The 18,740-nt window shown below is 39.3% G+C and overlaps 1 protein-coding gene across 1 annotated transcript in view; it reads left to right on the forward strand.

Annotated features, from left to right (window-relative positions):
* Positions 1 to 18,740, forward strand: part of LOC119420515 (inactive pancreatic lipase-related protein 1) — a 54,969-nt gene that overhangs the window by 2,086 nt on the left and 34,143 nt on the right. Inside the window, exons 4-6 of the mRNA XM_037687927.1 lie at positions 9,096 to 9,215; positions 10,444 to 10,578; positions 18,631 to 18,739. Of these exons, the coding sequence (XP_037543855.1) occupies positions 9,096 to 9,215; positions 10,444 to 10,578; positions 18,631 to 18,739 (364 nt within the window). The remainder of the gene's footprint in view (positions 1 to 9,095; positions 9,216 to 10,443; positions 10,579 to 18,630; position 18,740) is intronic.

Genomic DNA, 18,740 nt, shown 5'->3' on the forward strand with positions numbered 1-18,740 from the left:
ATTACAATAACACATAGCTTAATTAGCAAGCTTTACAACTAGAAAACCATACGGCCATGATTTCCCTTGCGACTTTAAACCAACAGACATTTCTGAAAATATCTGGATGAATTACTGGCAAGATAGAAGAGTTTTAAAGATGGGAAATTAAGGGAGTTTAAATTGAGAGAGAAGATGGATGAGGGGTTGTTATGTGTCGGTATAAGAACGGCACTCTCCATCCGAACCCAGTTTCGCCCCGGTACGCTTCGGTAGGAAATCGACTCGTTACCTCTCTGAAGATGAATCAGCTGGTACGGAGTTCCATTTAACGCTACCATTTCCAGCGTCTCCGTAGGATGGTTGGGAAATGTCCGGAGTAGTGACGGTACTTAGTGCAGCACACGTTCACCTCTCGGTTGGGCTCACATGAGTTGTGAGTCCGTCAGAGGCTCTACTCAGATGTGGAAGATTCCATAATTCCCACAAGACTCGGAAGAACTGCGGATCATGTCTGGAACCTCCTGTTCTCTCCAGCACTTTTTCTGTTCGGTTCTGCTCTCCGAACTGAACTGCTCTCCCACCGCACTGGCTGGAACTAGCATTCTTCTCAGAACTAGGAAGTGTTGAATCTTTTAAAGAGGTCACTTCCGGTTCATTTGAGAACTTCCTGATTGGTCGATCGACCGAACAGGGGTGTGTTTTAGTGATGTAAGAGGTTATTAAAAGTCAGAAAAACAGAAGAATGTTTTGGAACAGACTGAAAATGTTTTTGAGACAGACAAGAGAAATGTTTAGGCGAGTTGGGAGGAAACAGGTGCCAGCTTCTCTATTTATGTCTGAGAGGATTTAAAAACATGACAATTCGTTCCAACAAACTTGTTTGTGTTTGTCTCCAACCTTGGACCAACTTACACTTGCTCATTTCAGACAGAAAATCAGAAAATGCATACTTACTCTGTAACACATTCTAACTTGATTTCTACTTTGAATGATTAAAAATTCATTAATACTGTTTCACAGTTGATTTAAAATGAGTAGTTCACTTCAACATTTAAAAATGGTTTGAACTAAACACACTTTGATTATCAAGAAAATAGTAATGATAATAAAAAAGAGAGTGTTCTTTCAATTGATCAGTACAGGACACTTAGAAAGTCTCTGGATGAACTTAATTTTGTGTTTCTGGACTCAAATCAATGAAATAACAGTTCTTGTCCCAGAAAGGCCCTCAGGGCCAGATTTGACCTGAGGCTTAGTTCAATACAGGTTCACGGGGGTCGCCGGTGCCCATGTCCAGCAATCACTGTGTGAGGGGCGGGGTACTCCCTGGACATGTCTCCAGTCCATCACAGGGACACATAGAGACAAACAACCATTCCCTCTTTCACTCACACCCAGGGACAATTTAGAGTTACCAATCAGTCTAATATGCATTAGGCTTAGACTTGCGACCCGTCCAGGGTGTACCCCGCCCCTCGCACAGTGATTGCTGGACATGGGCACCGGAGACCCCCGTGACCCAAAATGGACGAAGCGAGTAAAAGATAATGGAGAGATGGATATGTGGGTTTTTTTTTGTCTTTTCTCCAATAGAAAGTACATCTGGACCTACCATTCTATGTTTGTCTGTTTCTCCTTCCTGTCCTCTCAAACCCCAGCCAGTTGAAGTAGATGGCCTCTCGTCCTGAGCATGGTTCTGCTGGAGGTTTCTTCCTTTTAAAAGGGAGTTTTTCTTTCCACTGTTGCCATTGTGCTTGCTCAGGATGGGAGCCTGTGACAAAGTGAAGATTCAACAGAAGCTGTTGGCTTCCTTGGATAGAGAACTTTACTAATTGGCTTTTGTATGTACAGTATGTGAATGTTTTTGTACAGTGCCCTGAGACAATGTCTGCTGTGATCCTGTGCTACTGTATATATATAAGACTCATATGCTTAACGAGCTCAACCACAAGCTGGACGTGATTTCTGAGAATTATAAGCCACTTGCGGTTTCTGGAACTCGTCGGCGTGAAGGATTCAATCTTGGAGAAAGCTAATCGAGCACAGACAAGGCCGAATGTCCATAAATCTGCCTGTTTGGATTTGCCATTGAGTGTACCAGCAGAACTTGAAGGCAGACAGAAAATAGAGTCTGCCTGCCCAAACGATTGTTGTTTATCTGAATTTGGCCTCCCCATTGACCTTGGACAGGCCAACTTATCTCAAATTGCCCCTGGAGTTCTGGTTTTAGAATTGCGCCTCTCAAGGTGGCTGCATGTTGGAGTAGCTCTGTTACTTTCATTCTGAGATATTACTTGAAAACTTTAATTCCTCTTTTTTTTTTTTTTGATGATTATTTCCTCTGGTGTCGGATGCTGTGCAGCTGGAAGGATTTTTACAGAAATATCTTTGCTTTTGGACATTTGTAATGATGCGTAACCATAACAACAAGGTTGTTTCTTACAACTGGGAGCAGTTGATTAACATCTCCAAAGCTCAAATAATATCTCAACTACAGCCTCAAATCCCAAATGAGTTGAAAAGGGGGCGTCGTGGATACAAAGCAGGAGCAAAGAAAAGGGAAAAAGAGAGAAGAATGCAGTTTAAACCATCTCTTCCATCAATCATAATGGGCAATGTGAGATCGCTGGGAAACAAGTTGGATGAACTTCAAGCCCTAACAAGGCCCCATCCAGAGTATCGGGAGTGCAGTGTTATGTGTTTCACTGAGACATGGCTGCAGGATCATATCCCTGACTCCAGCGTTTCTCTGCCAGGCTTTCTGACCATACGAGCAGATAGAGATTTAAAGAGGAGTGGCAAAAGGAAAGGAGGTGGGTTGGCAGTGCTTGTGAACAACAGATGGTGTAATCCTGGACATGTTACTGTGAAGTGTCGTCTTTGCAGTCCAGATATTGAACTGTTAGCCCTAAGTTGTCGTCCATATTATTTGCCAAGAGAGTTCACCAGTGTTATTTTGGCAACTGTTTACATTCAACCAAATGCTGTTGCCGAGACTGCGTGTGATGTCATCAGCTCCGAGGTTGCTAAGCTACAGACACAACACCCTAGTGCGTTGTTGCAATATCTGGTGATTTTAATCATGCCTCTCTCTCTGCTACACTTCCGACATTCCAACAGTTTGTCAGCTGCTCTACCAGAGAAAACAATACGCTGGACTTGTTTTATGCAAATGTGAAGGATTCATACAAAGCTAAAGCAAGACCCCCTCTTGGCAAATCAGATCACAATCTTGTGTTTCTCTGCTCAAAATATAAACCCCTTGTTCAAAGGCAACCTGCAATAAAGATAACAGTGAGAAAATGGTCAACGGAAGCTGAAGAAGCCCTGTGGGGTTGTTTTGAAGCTACAGACTGGGATGCACTGTGCCAGCCACATGGAGAGGACATTAATGCCATGACTGAGTGTGTGACCGACTATATAAACTTCTGTGTAAACAACACCATGTAGTGAACCAGATGACCTGATGATCTGACCCTCATCTGACCCTGATGACCTCAAATCTACCAGATGGACAGAGACTGTTATTTTCATTGATCTGAATAAGTCTGAGCCATCTGATGACTTTCTTTCTTGAATTAATCAAGCAGAAAAGACAATCCTTTATAATCATTACTGTTTTACAAATGTTTGATAATCAAATTGTGTTAGTTTCACTCAATGCTTACAGGTTGAAAAGAACTACTCATTTTTATTTTACATAAACAGTAAGTAATGATTTTTATTCCTCATTCAAAGAAGAAATCACCTGAATATGCATTTCTTGATTTTCTGTCTGAAATGAGCCAAGTCGTAAGTATGTGAAAGTTGAAGCTTCGGTCAACTAAATGTTTACTGAAGAAGAAATGTCATGTTTAACTATTTGAGAAGATAATCAGAATAGAGACTCCACGAAGTCTGCTTTTTGCAATAATCTTTTCTGTATGTTGAAAACAAATTCATTCCCTGACCTCGACTTCTGATAATACCTTACGTCAAAAACCACACCTCTTTCTGGTCCATCCACGAATCAGAAAGCTCTAAAGTAAACCCGGAAGTAAACTCATTTAAAATGTGACAACTTCCCGGTTCTAGTAGAGTGCAGTTAGTTCTCAAGGAGTTCTGAAGAGAATTCATGGGAATTCAGGGAGTGCAGTTAGTTCTCAAGGAGTTCTGAAGAGAATTCATGGGAATTCAGAGAGGGCAGTCGGTTCCAAGAGATTCCAGAGAACTAGAGTTATGGAGAGTTTTGGAGTTAGAGTCTGAGAAGACCTGAAAGAGTCTGAGAGCTGCTGACAATGAAGAGTCAGAGTTGCCGAGAATCCAGAGACGTTTTGGGATTATAATTCTGTTTTGAACTAACCACGCACGACTCTCCAAGGATTTTAGCTGTTCTCAACGGAGACGCTGATATCAGTCTGAAGGATTCTTACTGAGGTGATCTATCGTCAACAAGGTAACGGTTTCTTCTTCGACTAAAGTGTACCTGGGATAAGCTGAGATACCTGATGGGAGCGTGCAATTTTCTGGTCAACAGATATTAATTCCCTCACATATTTCTCTGTAAGATAAATCTCAATTTCCTCTTAAACTCACCTCTCTCTCATAAATCAGTACAGATATTTTTAGAAATATCTGAAGCAAAGTCCTCAAATCACCGCCGAGTGATTTGAAGTTCAATATTTGTGAAACTTGTCTGTTATTATTTTCATATTTTGCCAAATTAATGTAAATGTTTGATGTTAAACTTTGATTCTGAAAATAAATGACTCCATTCATTTGATGGGTCAAAGGTAATAACGTCTCTCGTTCGCATTTCTGTTAAATTCAATGCACGGCATTACACAGTCAGAAAAATGAAGAACTCGTGAATATAGTATGCATATAAACGGGGATATATTGTCATACTACAACAAGTGACACGTACCCACGTGACTCACAACAACCATCCCCACCAGAACAGTGAGATGCTTCCCCAATAACAAACCCTGGATTACCACTGACCTGAAGGAACTGCTAAACCAGAAAAAAAGAGCCTCCAGGGAGGGAGACGGAATTATTGAGGAGCACACAGAAGCAACTAAAAGTCAAGATAAGAAACAGCAAGGAGGTGTACAAGAAGAAGCTGGAGAGCAAGCTCCAACAGAACAATATCAGAGAGGTGTGGTCAGGGATGAAAGAGATCACAGGCTTCAAGCAGAAGGAGGATCAGAAGGATGGAAGCCTGGACAGAGACAATGAACTGAACACATTCTTCAATAGGTTCAGTTCAGGAACAAGCTCAGCATCCTCCTCCTGTTCTCCTCTCTTGCCCACAGCCAAACATACATACCACCCTCCATTGACCCAAGGCTGTCCTGTCACACCTCAAATATTGAATCTACCACCTCAGTCATGGACCCTTCTTCTAGATATTGGTCTTCAACCCAATCAGAAGATGCTGATACCTTCTTTGCTTCCCCCTCTGCATCTCCAGAAGTCAGATGAGGAAGCAGCTGGAGAGACTGAACCGGAATAAGGCTGCAGGTCCAGATGGTGTCAGTCCCAGAGTCCTGAAGGTCTGTGCAGAGCAGCTCTGTGGGGTTCTGCAGCATCTCTTCAACCTTAGCCTGACCCAGCAGAAGGTTCCAGTGTTGTGGAAAACATCATGTATTGTTCCAGTGCCAAAGAAAACTCACCCATCAGTCCTCAATGACTATAGACCTGTTGCCCTGACATCCCACATCATGAATGTCCTAGACAGACATCTGCTGACTCACCTGACTAGACAAACGAGCACATATCAGGACCCACTGCAGTTTGCTTATCAGCGTGGACTTGGAGTTGAAGATGCCATCATACACCTGCTTCAGCAAATCACTGTCATCTAGAAAAGGCAGACAGCACTGTGAGAGTCATGTTCTTTGATTTCTCCAGTGCATTTAACACAATCCAGCCTGATTTGCTTTGTCAGAAACTTCAGAAGACTCAGGTGGAGGCCTCAACAATCGCCTGGATCAAAGACTACCTGACGGACAGACCACAGTTTGTGAGACTGAAGGGTTGTGTGTCTAACCATGTGGTCAGTAGCTCAGGAGCACCACAGGGGACTGTACTCTCACCATTCCTTTTCACTCTGTACACCTCATATTTCCAGTACAAAACAGACTCCTGTCATCTGCAGAAATATTCTGATGACTCTGCAGTGGTCGGGTGTATCAGAGATGGACAAGAAGCTGAGTACAGGAAACTGGTGGACTGCTTTGTGGCATGGTGTGGAAACAATCATCTCATCTTGAGTGTGAACAAAACAAAGGAGATGATTGTAGATTTCAGGAGAACCGGGAACAGGTCCAACCCTATTTCCATCATGGGAGAAGAAGTGGAGGTGGTGGAGAAGTATAAAAACCTTGGAGTTCACCTGGACAATAGACTGGACTGGAAATGCAACAGTGAAGCCATCTACAAGAAGGGACAGAGCAGACTGTACTTCTTGAGGAAGCTGAAGTCCTTCAACGTTTGCAGCAAGATGCTGCATATCTTCTATAAGTCTGTTGTAGAGAGCGCTATCTCTTCTGCCATCATCTGCTGGGGTAGCAGCTCCAGAGCAAGTCACTTAAAAAAGATCAACAAGCTCATAAAGAAGGCTGGCTCAGTTCTGGGGACTCCTCTAGAACCTTTGGAGATGATTGTACAAAGAAGGATTCTTCATAAAGTGAAGAACATTATAGATAACCCTCAGCATGCTCTTCATCAGACTGTCATACAACAACAAAGTGTCTTCAGTCAGAGGCTTCTTCAAATCCATTGTAGGACAGATCGCTACAAGAGATACTTCCTGCCCACAGCCATCAGCATCTATAACAACTCATTAATGAAACCAGGATGATGAGTTACCACAACATATAATTTCCCTCTGGGATTAACAAAGTATTTTTGAATTGAATTGAATTGGAGGATTCGTAAACTAGAAGCTCTGCCTGCCCACCCCCCTCCCTCCCGAGGACATCTGCGGCCTTATCTGAATTGTGACGCTGATAGACACTGTACCATCTTATCAGAACTTTGGAACTTTCTGGAGTGTCCATGGACTGCTCACCGCCTTTGTTGTCCCCTTTGAATAAATGCATATGTCTTTGTCCATTTATTTTGTTTTTTGTGCTGAGGTCATTTCTGATCTACCCTTTCCTCATGTTGTCACTTTCCTTATCTAAAAAGGTGGTGCTGCTCAAGTGGCTGCAGGTTAAGGCTCCAGTTTACTCGCGCATCCTATCAGCCGTGTGGAAACTGTGCGCACTGTCTGCAGACGGTTGAGACTTCATACTCAAGTGTCCACCCTGAGCGGCTGCAGAGCAGCTCTGCAGACAAAGGGCGTTTACCTATAGGACAAATTAAGGTCGCCGATTGGTCATTTGCTGACACGCCAATTGGAGTGATTGATAGGTCATGAAAAAAAATAAAAAAATTAAAATGAGAGCTGGCAGCCCCAGCCACAGTGGTGTTCTGTGTTTATATGTTATTAATACAATTTCTAAAAAAAAAAAACATGTAGCACTGGCCCTGCAGTCCACACAGCAGACCAGCCCACCAGGAAATCTCCAGACCATCCTGCAGCCAGGTGGGCCTGATTTTAATTCACTCGTGACAAATTCCTTCATTTCTCACATTTCAGTCATGGCATCAACAGAGGAGGAGGAAGAGATCACTTGCCTTTTAGCAAAAAACCTAAAGAAATAGGTATTAAATCAGATCAAGGATGAAGAAGGGGAATTTAATACATTGGTGTCATATACAGAACAGTCCGTCGTCGGGCAGTTTATTGTGCGACACCAAGTAAACGTACGCGGTCGTAAAAATTGAGCTTTGCATGGACACGCCCTGCGGGCGTCCGCTTCAACTCTAATCTGGTACGCGAGGACCTCCACGGAACTATGTACGCCCGAGTATACTGGAGGCTTTAGTCTCCCCATGTACAGGTCCTTCTCAAAAAATTAGCATATTGTGATAAAGGTCATTATTTTCCATAATGTAATGATAAAAATTAAACTTTCATATATTTCAGATTCATTGCACACCAACTGAAATATTTCAGGTCTTTAATTGTTTTAATACTGATGATTATGGCATACAGCTCATGAAAACCCAAAATGCCTGTCCCAAAAAATTAGCATATCATGAAAAGGTTCTCTAAACAAGCTATTAACCTAACCATCTGAATCAACAACGTAACTCTAAACACCTGCAAAAGATTCCTGAGGCTTTTAAAAACTCCCAGCCTTGTTCATTACTCAAAACCGCAATCATGGGTAAGACTGCCGACCTGACTGCTGTCCAGAAGGCCATCATTGACACCCTCAAGCAAGAGGGTAAGACACAGAAAGAAATTGCTGAACGAATAGGCTTTTCCCAGAGTGCTGTATCAAGGCACCTCAGTGGGAAGTCTGTGGGAAGGGAAAAGTGTGGCAGAAAATGCTGCACAACTAGAAGAGGTGACCGGACCCTGAGGAGGATTGTGGAGAAGGGCCGATTCCAGACCTTGGGGGACCTGCGGAAGCAGTGGACTGAGTCTGGAGTAGAAACATCCAGAGCCACCGTGCACAGGCGTGTGCAGGAAATGGGCTACAGGTGCCACATTCCCCAGGTCAAGCCACTTTTGAACAAGAGACTGCGTCAGAAGCATCTCGCCTGGGACTGCTGCTGAGTGGTCCAAAGTTATGTTCTCTGATTACAGTAAATTTTGCATTTCCTTTGGAAATCAAAGTCCCAGAGTCTGGAGAAAGAGAGGAGTCACAGAATTCACATTGCTTGAGGTCCAGTGTAAAGTTTCCACAGTCACTGGGTTCGGGTTTTCATGAGCTGTATGGCATAATCATTAGTATTAAAACAATTAAAGACCTGAAATATTTCAGTTGGTGTGCAATGAATCTGAAATATATGAAAGTTTCATTTTTATCATTACATTATGGAAAATAATGACCTTTATCACAATATGCTAATTTTTTGAGAAGGACCTGTATGTCTCTCTTTTGTTAATGCACTTTGGTAGCAGTTCCCGTTTAAAAATGTGCTATACAAACAAATTTGACTTGACTTGACTATGTCAATTAACTGAATTGAATTGAATGGTTATTATTGATTTTTATTGAAATTATCAGGAGATCAAGCCTGATGAAACCATTGAAGCATCTAACTATGGTGGGAAGAGAAAGACTCGCTTTGTCATTCCTGGGTATTTGCTCAAACAAAGTGAAGACTGGCCACAGAGCATGTGTAAGGTAAGAGGGCACTCACATTTAGGAATAACCATCATCCATCCATCCTTCCATCCATCCATCCATCCATCCATCCACCCATCCTTCCATCCATCCATCCATCCATCCATCCATCCATCCATCCATCCATCCATCCATCCATTATCTTTACCTGCCTTTTCCTTTTCGGGTCATGTGGGTCACTGGTGCACATATCCAATAGTCACTGTGCAAGAGGTGGGGGACACCCTGGACAGGTCTCTAGTCCATCAAAAGGACACATAGAGACAAATGAAACAACCACTCACTCTCTCACTCACACCTAGTGACAATTTAAAGTTACTAATCAGCCTAACATGCATGTTTTTGGTCTGTGGGAGGAAACTGGAGTACCCGGAGAAAACCCACGCATGCACGGAGAGAACATGCAAACTCCACCCAGAAAGACCACCAATCAGGATTCGATCCAGCGACCTTCTTGCTGAGAGGCAACAGCTCTACTAGCTGAGCCTCCACACCACCCATATATAGGAATACTTTTTTAAATAAGTCATTCAACCTTTATTTAGACAGATAACTCCCATTGAGCCTCGAGGACTCATTTACAAGAGAGACCTGATTTCGACAAAGAATGATAACAACAATGGACAACAGCGACAACAATAAACAGTTATAAAAAAAGCATACAGATTTTATTTTTGTACAAATAAGATCGCAAAAAAAAGTAACAAAACCAGCTAGATTATAAGGCGAATGTAGAAAACTAAAAACAGGAACATGTCTGCATTGGTCCTTGCCAGAAGTCCAACAGATTCTTAAAGCCAAAATAAACTTTAATAATAACTTTAAAGCCATAATAAAAAAGAAAACTAATTTTGCAAAGACCAACCTCTCTATAATTTGTGATTATCTGCTTGGACAAAGTCACAATTTTAATTATCACAATGAATTTTGTTTCCAAATACAAAATCCAATACATCAAATACTTAAAATAAAAAATAAATAATAAAGACCAAGACCTCTTGATTTTTACATCCGATGACAACAAGGAGACACTTTGCATCATTACCTGGTTTTAATGTTTATTTCTGTTGTTTTCTCTGTTTTTTTTTCTTTTTCTATTCATTCTTGCTTGTCTGATATTGCTTATAAACCCATTGTCTCTCAGGAAACTGAACTACAGATTTTACACTTTACTCCTGACACTTGTAGATTGTGTTTTGGTGGTCTTGTATCTGTCTGTGCACTGCAGGTTCTGGTGCAGAGAGAGAATGTGAACTGCATTGCTGTCGAGTGGAAGAAAGGAGTGAAGACTCGCTACGCTCAGGCTGCCAATAACGCCAGGGTGGTCGCTGCCCAAGTGGCATCCATGATCACATTCCTCATGGTAAATACAGCACTTCACCTGTCACACAATGTCATGCTGTGTTTAGTTTTAATGCACAAAACTTGTTTAAAAAATCTCCTGTATACTGTGGTGCTTGAAAGTTTGGAAACACTTTAGAATTTTCTATTTTTCTGCATCAATATGGCCTAAAATGTCCTAAAACTAGATAAAGAGAACCCATTTAAACAAATGAGACAAAAATATTATACTTGGTCATTTATTTATTGAAGAAAATGATCCAATATTACATATTTGTGCGTGGTAGAAGTATGTGAATCTTTGCTCTCAGTATCTGGTGTGACACCCCCCACCCCGTGCAGCAATAACTGCAACTAAACATTTCTGGTAACTGTTGGTCAGTCCTGCACACCGGCTTGGAGGAACTTTATCCCATTCCTCTGTACAGAACAGCTTCAACTCTGGATGTGGGTGGTTTCCTCACATTAACTGCTGCTTCAGGTCCTTCCACAACATCTGGATTGGATTAAGGTCAGGACTTTGACTTGGCCATTCTAAAAGATGAACTTTATTTTTCTTGAACCATTCTTTGGTAGAACCACGTGTGTGCATAGTGTCATTGTGTTGCTGCGTGACCCACCTTCTCTTGAGATTCAGTCCATGGACAAATGTTCTGATTTTTTTCTGTAGAATTCTCTGATATAATTCAGAATTCATAGTTTCATCAATCATGGCAAACCGTCCTGACCCAGATGCAGCAAAACATGCAAAAAAACACCATAACACCAAACCATCTATATCACCACCAGCATGTTTCACAGATGGAATAAGGTTCTTCTGCAGGAATGCTGAGTTTTCCTTTTTCCAAACATAACTCTTTTCATTATTTTTTTTTTTTTTTAAGTTCTATTTTGGTCTCATCCGTCCACAAAACATTCTTCCAACAGTCTTCTGGTTTGTCCACGTGATCTTTAGAAAACTGCAGATGAGCAGCCATGTTCTTTTTGGAGAGCAGTGTCTTTCTCCTTGAACCCTGCCATGACCACCATTGTTGTTCAGTTCTCCTGATGGTGAACTCATGAACATTAACATCAGTCAATGTGAGAGAGGCCTTCAGTTGTTAGAAGTTACCCTGGGGGTCCTTTGTGACCTCGTCAACTATTCCACGCCTTGCTCTTGAAGTGATCTTTGCTGGTTGACAACTTCTGGGGAGGGTAACTGTCATGATCACATCCTCTGTCTCCTGCCTCGCTCACAGCTCTCATGTCATTTCCGCTCCTGTCAATCAGCCATGCCCCCTCTGCACGTTAGCTCATCAGCCCCGATTCACTGCACCTGTTTCCCGCACTATTTAAGAGCTCCATTCTCACTAGTTCCCTGCAGCGTAATAAAGCTTTTAAAAGCTTACAGAAAAATTTAACAAACGAATACCTTATTGATTATAAAAGAAAAAGAGCAATAACTCGTAAAATTATTAAAGAAGCAAAAAAGGAAACATGGAGAGAATATTGCTCATCAATAGGTTCAGAAATTAAATTACAGAATGTTTGGACAATGTTCAGGAAAATGAATGGGAAAAGAAAAGATGTCAAAGTGCCAGCTTTAATCAGAGGACAAGAAATAGTAATTATAAATAAAGATAAAGCAAATTTACTAGGGGAAACATTTGCAGCAGTACATAGTGGCGTACGTCTTACAGATATTCATAGACAAAAACAAATACAAAAACTTGAAAATTACAAAAATATGATAGGAAAATGTCAAAACTACAATTCAACGTTAGACACAAACATAACCATGGAAGAACTTCAATCAGTATTAAAAGGGACAGGAGACGCAGCTCCAGGAGAAGATCAACTATGCTATGTTATGTTTCATCAAATGCCAGAACTAACATTGAAATTAATATTAACATTATTTAATAAAATATGGACTGAAGGTATAATACCAAATGACTGGAAAAGGGCAATAATACTCCCGTTTAATAAACCTGGGAAAGACAGCACCAATCCAAATAACTATAGACCGATAGCTTTGACTTCTCATCTAAGTAAATGGATGGAGAAAATTATAGTAAACAGATTAGGATATTTCCTTGAACATAAAAAGCTAATGAATGGATATCAGTGTGGTTTTAGAACAGGGAGATCAACAACAGATGCATTGACTAGGGTCAGTAATGACATGGAAAAAACTTTAAAAATGAAGGAGGTAATGATCATAGTTTTTTTTGACATTGAAAAAGCATATGATTCGATGTGGAAAGAAGGACTACTTATAAAAATCAGGCAGATGGGGATTGGTGGAAAACTATATAATTGGATAGCAAATTTTCTGACGGATAGGAAAATAAAAGTTAAGATTGGGAATGAATACTCAAAGGAATTTAATGTAGAGAATGGTATTCCGCAAGGATGTACAATAAGTCCAATATTATTTAATATAATTATTAATGACATATTTTTGGAAACAGATACATGTATCAAATCGGCATTGTATGCAGATGATGGGGCAATTTGGATGAGGGGAAGGAATATAAAACATGTAGTGGGACATATTAAAAAAGCTATTGGAAAAGTGGAAACATGGTCATATGAATGGGGTTTTAAATTTTCGGCTAGCAAGTCATGTTTTATGATAATCACAAATAAGAAAAATGTGGATATAGGACCAATAACTTTATATGGACAACCGCTAGACAGGGTCAAAGAATTTAAATACCTAGGTTTATGGATAGATAGTGCTTATACTTGGAAAACACATGTAGATAACATAGAAACCAAATGTAAAAAAACCATAAATCTATTAAAGGCTGTGGCTGGACATAACTGGGGTGCAGATAGACAGTCGCTACTACACATATATAGGGCACTTATGAGGCCAATAATCGATTATGGAAGTTTCATATATGGAGCAGCAGCTAAAACGACACTAAAAAAAATAGATAGACTACAGAGTAGGGCACTACGTATATGTACAGGAGCAGTGAAAACAACACCAATCAATGCTCTATTAATAGAAACCGGAGAAACACCGCTTGACATGAGAAGAATAAAATTAGCATTAACATATTGGATGAAGATTAAAGGTGACGAAGAAGAGAATGTCACTTCAATTATATTTCAGAACTGTTGGGAATACACAAAATTCCAGAGGAATGGTTTTGGTTGGATGATCAGTGACTGGATCAAACTATATGGAGTAGAGGATAATAAAATAGGTAAAACCAACCCAATTTCTGTTATTCCTCCTTGGCTCTTTCCTAAGATAAATATAGATATAGGAATACTTAAAAAGAAAAATAATTGGAATTTGAATGAAGTAGGGGTAAAAACTGATGATTATTTAAGAGAATCATATTATAACTATCTCAAAATCTATACCGATGGATCAAAAAATCTTAAAGGATGTGTGGAAATAGGGATATATGTACCTGAGTTTAAAATTCACATATCTAAAAGAATATCGGACCACCTTTCCGTTTTCACAGCTGAAATGATGGCAATTACATTGAGTTTAATGTGGGTGGAAGAGGTTAGACCAGAAAGGGTTGTACTATGCACAGACTCGAAAGCAGTTTTGGAAAGTATCACGGGGAAAGGAAACAATAGGAAAGACTTAATATTAGAAATTAAACACAGTTTATTTAGATTGTACAGAGGTGGCATTGATGTCTGGTTCTGCTGGGTACCAGCTCATGAAGGGGTAAAAGGAAATGAGAAGGCAGATACATTAGCAAAAAGGGCTTTAGAAAAGACAATAACAATTACAATTCCTATAGGGAAAGGAGAAGGAAAATCACTGATAAAGGATAAAGAAAAAGAACAATGGCAAAAAAGGTGGACTGAAGATAAGAAAGGAAGAAGTCTATATAAAATCCAAAAGTCAATAGCAATTAAGAATATTAATATGAAAAATAGAAGGGAAGAAATCACAATGACCAGATTAAGAGTAAGTCATACATACTTAAATGATGTTTTATTTAGAATAGGGAAGAAAAATACTGATAAATGTGAAAAATGTGGAGAGAAAGAAACTGTAGAACACGTATTGATGCACTGTAAAACATATGAATCTGAAAGAGAGATACTGAAAAGAATGGTTGAAAAGACAGGTCAAGACTGGAGTCTTAAAGGACTGTTAGGAACTGAGGGAAACATAACGGATATATATAAAATAAGGAAAGCGATAATTTTATATCTTAAAAATACAAGACTAATTAATAGAATTTGATAGATGTAGAGAACTGTTGTTACACACTCATGTACAGTAGGTGGCGGAATGCACCTTACAGTTGTTTGCGATCCGCCATTAACGAAATGAAGAAGAAGTAGTTCCCTGCAGGATTATTATACCTCTCGTGGTCCCTTATATCCAGCCATGCTGTTTTCAAGTTCATACCTGATGATCACGCCTTGATATACAGATTTTAACCTCACACCTGCCTCTTCAATTAATCGCTCTTCCCACCGCTCATCTGATTCTGCTCTGCTCATCTGACCCTGGTACAACTAGGTTTTCTGCTTCACAGATTTTGGATTTACAAATTGCCCTTTGGATTTATTATTGGAACTCTGACTACCTGTGTATGACCCTCGCTTGTGTTTCTGGACTTTGTTCATGGATTTCCCCCTCCGACCAACCTCTCCCCAGCTCTGCCTTGCAGCTGCATCTCACTCTTTTATGGTGATGTCATCCTGTCATACTCCAATGGGTGGCTCCCACCTGTCAGCCTAAGAAACTCTGACAGGTGGGTCACTCCCCCTGCCTGTAAAGTCGTGTTCTCACAGTTTGATTTCGACTTCCCTCCTGCACCCGCTAAATAAATAAACTGTTCTTGTTTTTACTCTTGTTGTCTGGCTGTTTCTGAATGCAAAAACCCTGGTTTTCTGACAGTAACAATGGTCTTGAATTTCCTCAATTTGTACACAATCTGTCTGACTGTGGATTGGTGGAGTCCAAACTCTTTACCGATGGTTTTGTAACCTTTTCCATCCTGATGAGCATCAACAACTCTTTTTCTGAGGTCCTCAGGAATCTCCTTTGTTCCTGTCATGATCCACTTTCACAAACATGTTGTGAAGAGCAGACTTTGATAGATCCTGTTCTTTAAATCAAACAGGGTGCCCACTGATCATCATCCCATTGATTGGAAACACCTGACTCTAATTTCACCTTCAAATTAACAGCTAATCCTAGAGATTCACATACTTTTACCACTCACAAATATGCAATATTGGATCATTGTCCTCAGTAAAAAAATTCCCAAGTATAATATTTTTGTCTCATTTGTTTAACTGGGTTCTCTTTGTCTACTTGTAGGACTTGTGTGAAAATCTGATGTTTTAGGTCTTATTCATGCAGAAATGTGATACATTTGAAAGTCTTCACAAACTTTCAGGCACCACTGTACATTTACAGATTCAAATGTATGTTTAATCAAACAACACTGATACATCTCAACAATTTTCAGTCAGGTCACCTGGACAGTTCCTTTTCTTTTCTTTTTTTTTTTTTTTTTTTGGTGCTGAAACATTTCACCTTCTTCTTCTTCGTCTTGTTTTATGGCGGTTGGCAAACAACTTTAAGGTGCATTACCGCCACCTTCCAGGTTGGAGTATGGATCAAAAAGCTTATATTCTCTTCATAATACCTGTTCTTCTAAGAAAATTTAAAATACTATCAAAAACTATATCCCCTGATGATCTCTGAAATAATTCTCTTATAATCAATTTGGTTTTATTACTACTAAGCTCTCTAACTAGCATCTCTCTTTCCCGTATATATTTATTGCACTCTAAGAAAATATGTTGTACTGTTTCTAACTTTCCACAATAACTACAACACCCTGTATTATGCTTATTAATTAACTTAATAGTACTATTTAGTCCCATATGTCCAAACCTAATTCTAGAAATAACATCTTCTTCACTTTTATTTCTGTTTCCTTTCCTAAATTCCCCAACTTTGTTTTGAATACTATAATAAAACCTTGCTTTGTCTCCTTTATCCCATTGCTCTTGCCATTTTCCTTTGATATACTCCTTTATAATGCTCTTTATCTCATTTTTACTTATCTTGATATTCAATTCAACAATTTCCTTTCTTGAAGCTCTCTTAGCAAAACCATCAGCCAACTCATTTCCTATCACTCCAATGTGGGCAGGAATCCAACACAACTTAACCCGAGAACCCTTATTTTTAATTCTAAAAATTGAATGAACTATATCAAATATAATATCTTGTCTTGATTCTGAATTTACCTCTTGAATACTAATTAACGCGCTACTAGAATCTGAGCAAATCAAAATCTTTCTTTTCTCCATTTCCTCTACCCATTCTAAAGCCATTAAAATTGCCATTAACTCACCTGTGTATACTGTCAATTTAACATTTATTCTTTTACTTTTCATAAAGTTTAAGTCTGGAGCAATAAATGATATACCTACTCGATTGTTTATCATTTTTGAGGCATCTGTATATATTTGAATATATTCTGAATATTCTTTTTGTATATAACTCTCCACTTCATTTTTCCTCAATTGTCTTCCTTTTTCCAATAATTTTAAATTAACTTCAACCTGTTCAAAAATCCATAGCGGAATATCAGGATTAACAACCACTGGACTAATCATATATTTATCAATCCCAATATCCTTTACTTTATTTAAAATTATCCATCCAAAACTATTAATTTGTTTCTTTTCCTTTTCTTGACAAGGTTGCAACGTAGCATATGGAGGATGCCCCTCATTATGTCCTTTTATAGTTGTCCAATAATTTAATGCTAATTGTTCCCTCCTGAGCTCCAGTGGCATCTCACCCATCTCAACCTGTAGAGCTGAAACTGGAGTTGATTTCATTGCTCCGCAACAAAGCCTTAATGCCTGATACTGTATTTTATCTATTTTTGCCAATAAACTATTTGAAGCTGAATTATACAAAATACAACCATAGTCAAAAATTGACCGAATTAGTCCGATATAGATTGTCTTTAATGCTTTCCTGTCTGCTCCCCATTCTCTACCTCTCAAACATCTTATAATATTTAAAATGTTCTTACTTCTTTCCACTATTTTATCTATATGTATTTTCCATGTGAGTTTTTTATCAAACCACATACCCAAATATTTAATTTGATCTTTCCGTTCTATAGTATTCCCATATAATTTAAGATCAACATTAATATTTACCTTCCTATTTGTAAAAAGCACAACTTTAGATTTAGATGTTGAGAACCTAAATCCCCATTCTAAAGCCCAATCTTCTACCTTACTTAATCCTTCCTGTAATTTCCTACTTATAAATTCAATGTTCTTTCCCCTCTTCCAAATGATGCCATCGTCAGCAAATAATGAAACACCAAAAGATTTATCTATATTACTAAAGATATCATTTATCATTATAATAAATAGTATAGGACTTATAATACTACCTTGTGGAGTACCATTTTCAACTTGATATCCGGAACTAATTTCCCCACCTACTTTAACATTTCACCTTCCATCCAGAAGGCTTCATCAATCAAGGAAACACACAACACAAAACTGATTATTCCCCCAACAGCTTACTCCAAAGTGGAACAAACCAGTTATGTTGGTGCTAAAATGGTGCTAAGATTAGCAGCAACATAACTGGTTTGTTCCACTTTGGAGAAAGCTGGAGGGGTACTGCCCCCACTGACCCCATATTTGCTCATTTTAAAGTTTTTATGTATTTATTTATATTTACAAATTGTTTTAGAATTTGCTTTTCATTTATACAGAGTGGACATGCAAAATGCTGTCATTGGATTTGCTGTGGGGTTTTGAGGATTTTTATGAATAAGAAATGGAAAAAGCAATCGGGTACCCAGGCCGATCAGGCTTGTCAGTTATTTTCTGCCTGTTTAGTATGCAGTGCATTACAGTAGAAACTGTTGTAACCAGAAAAGTACTAGTTGATACTGAAGACATCACATAATGTATTATACAGTATATTTAACCATAAACGTTGACTATTACCAATAAGAGGATATTCTCATCTACTGTACACGCAGTGTCTAAAGAGCAAACTGTATGTGTGTATTTGTCGTTGACGTGTTGTGTCATGCAGGGCCACTACGAACAGACCGCTGATAAGTTTCACATTATCGGGCACAGCCTGGGAGCTCACATTGCAGGAGAGGCTGGGAACAGGATCCCTGGTCTGGCAAGAATCTCAGG

Source organism: Nematolebias whitei, chromosome 1 (genome assembly GCF_014905685.2).
Source record: "Nematolebias whitei isolate Nwh7 chromosome 1, NemWhi1, whole genome shotgun sequence".
Taxonomy (NCBI): Eukaryota; Metazoa; Chordata; class Actinopteri; order Cyprinodontiformes; family Rivulidae; genus Nematolebias; species Nematolebias whitei.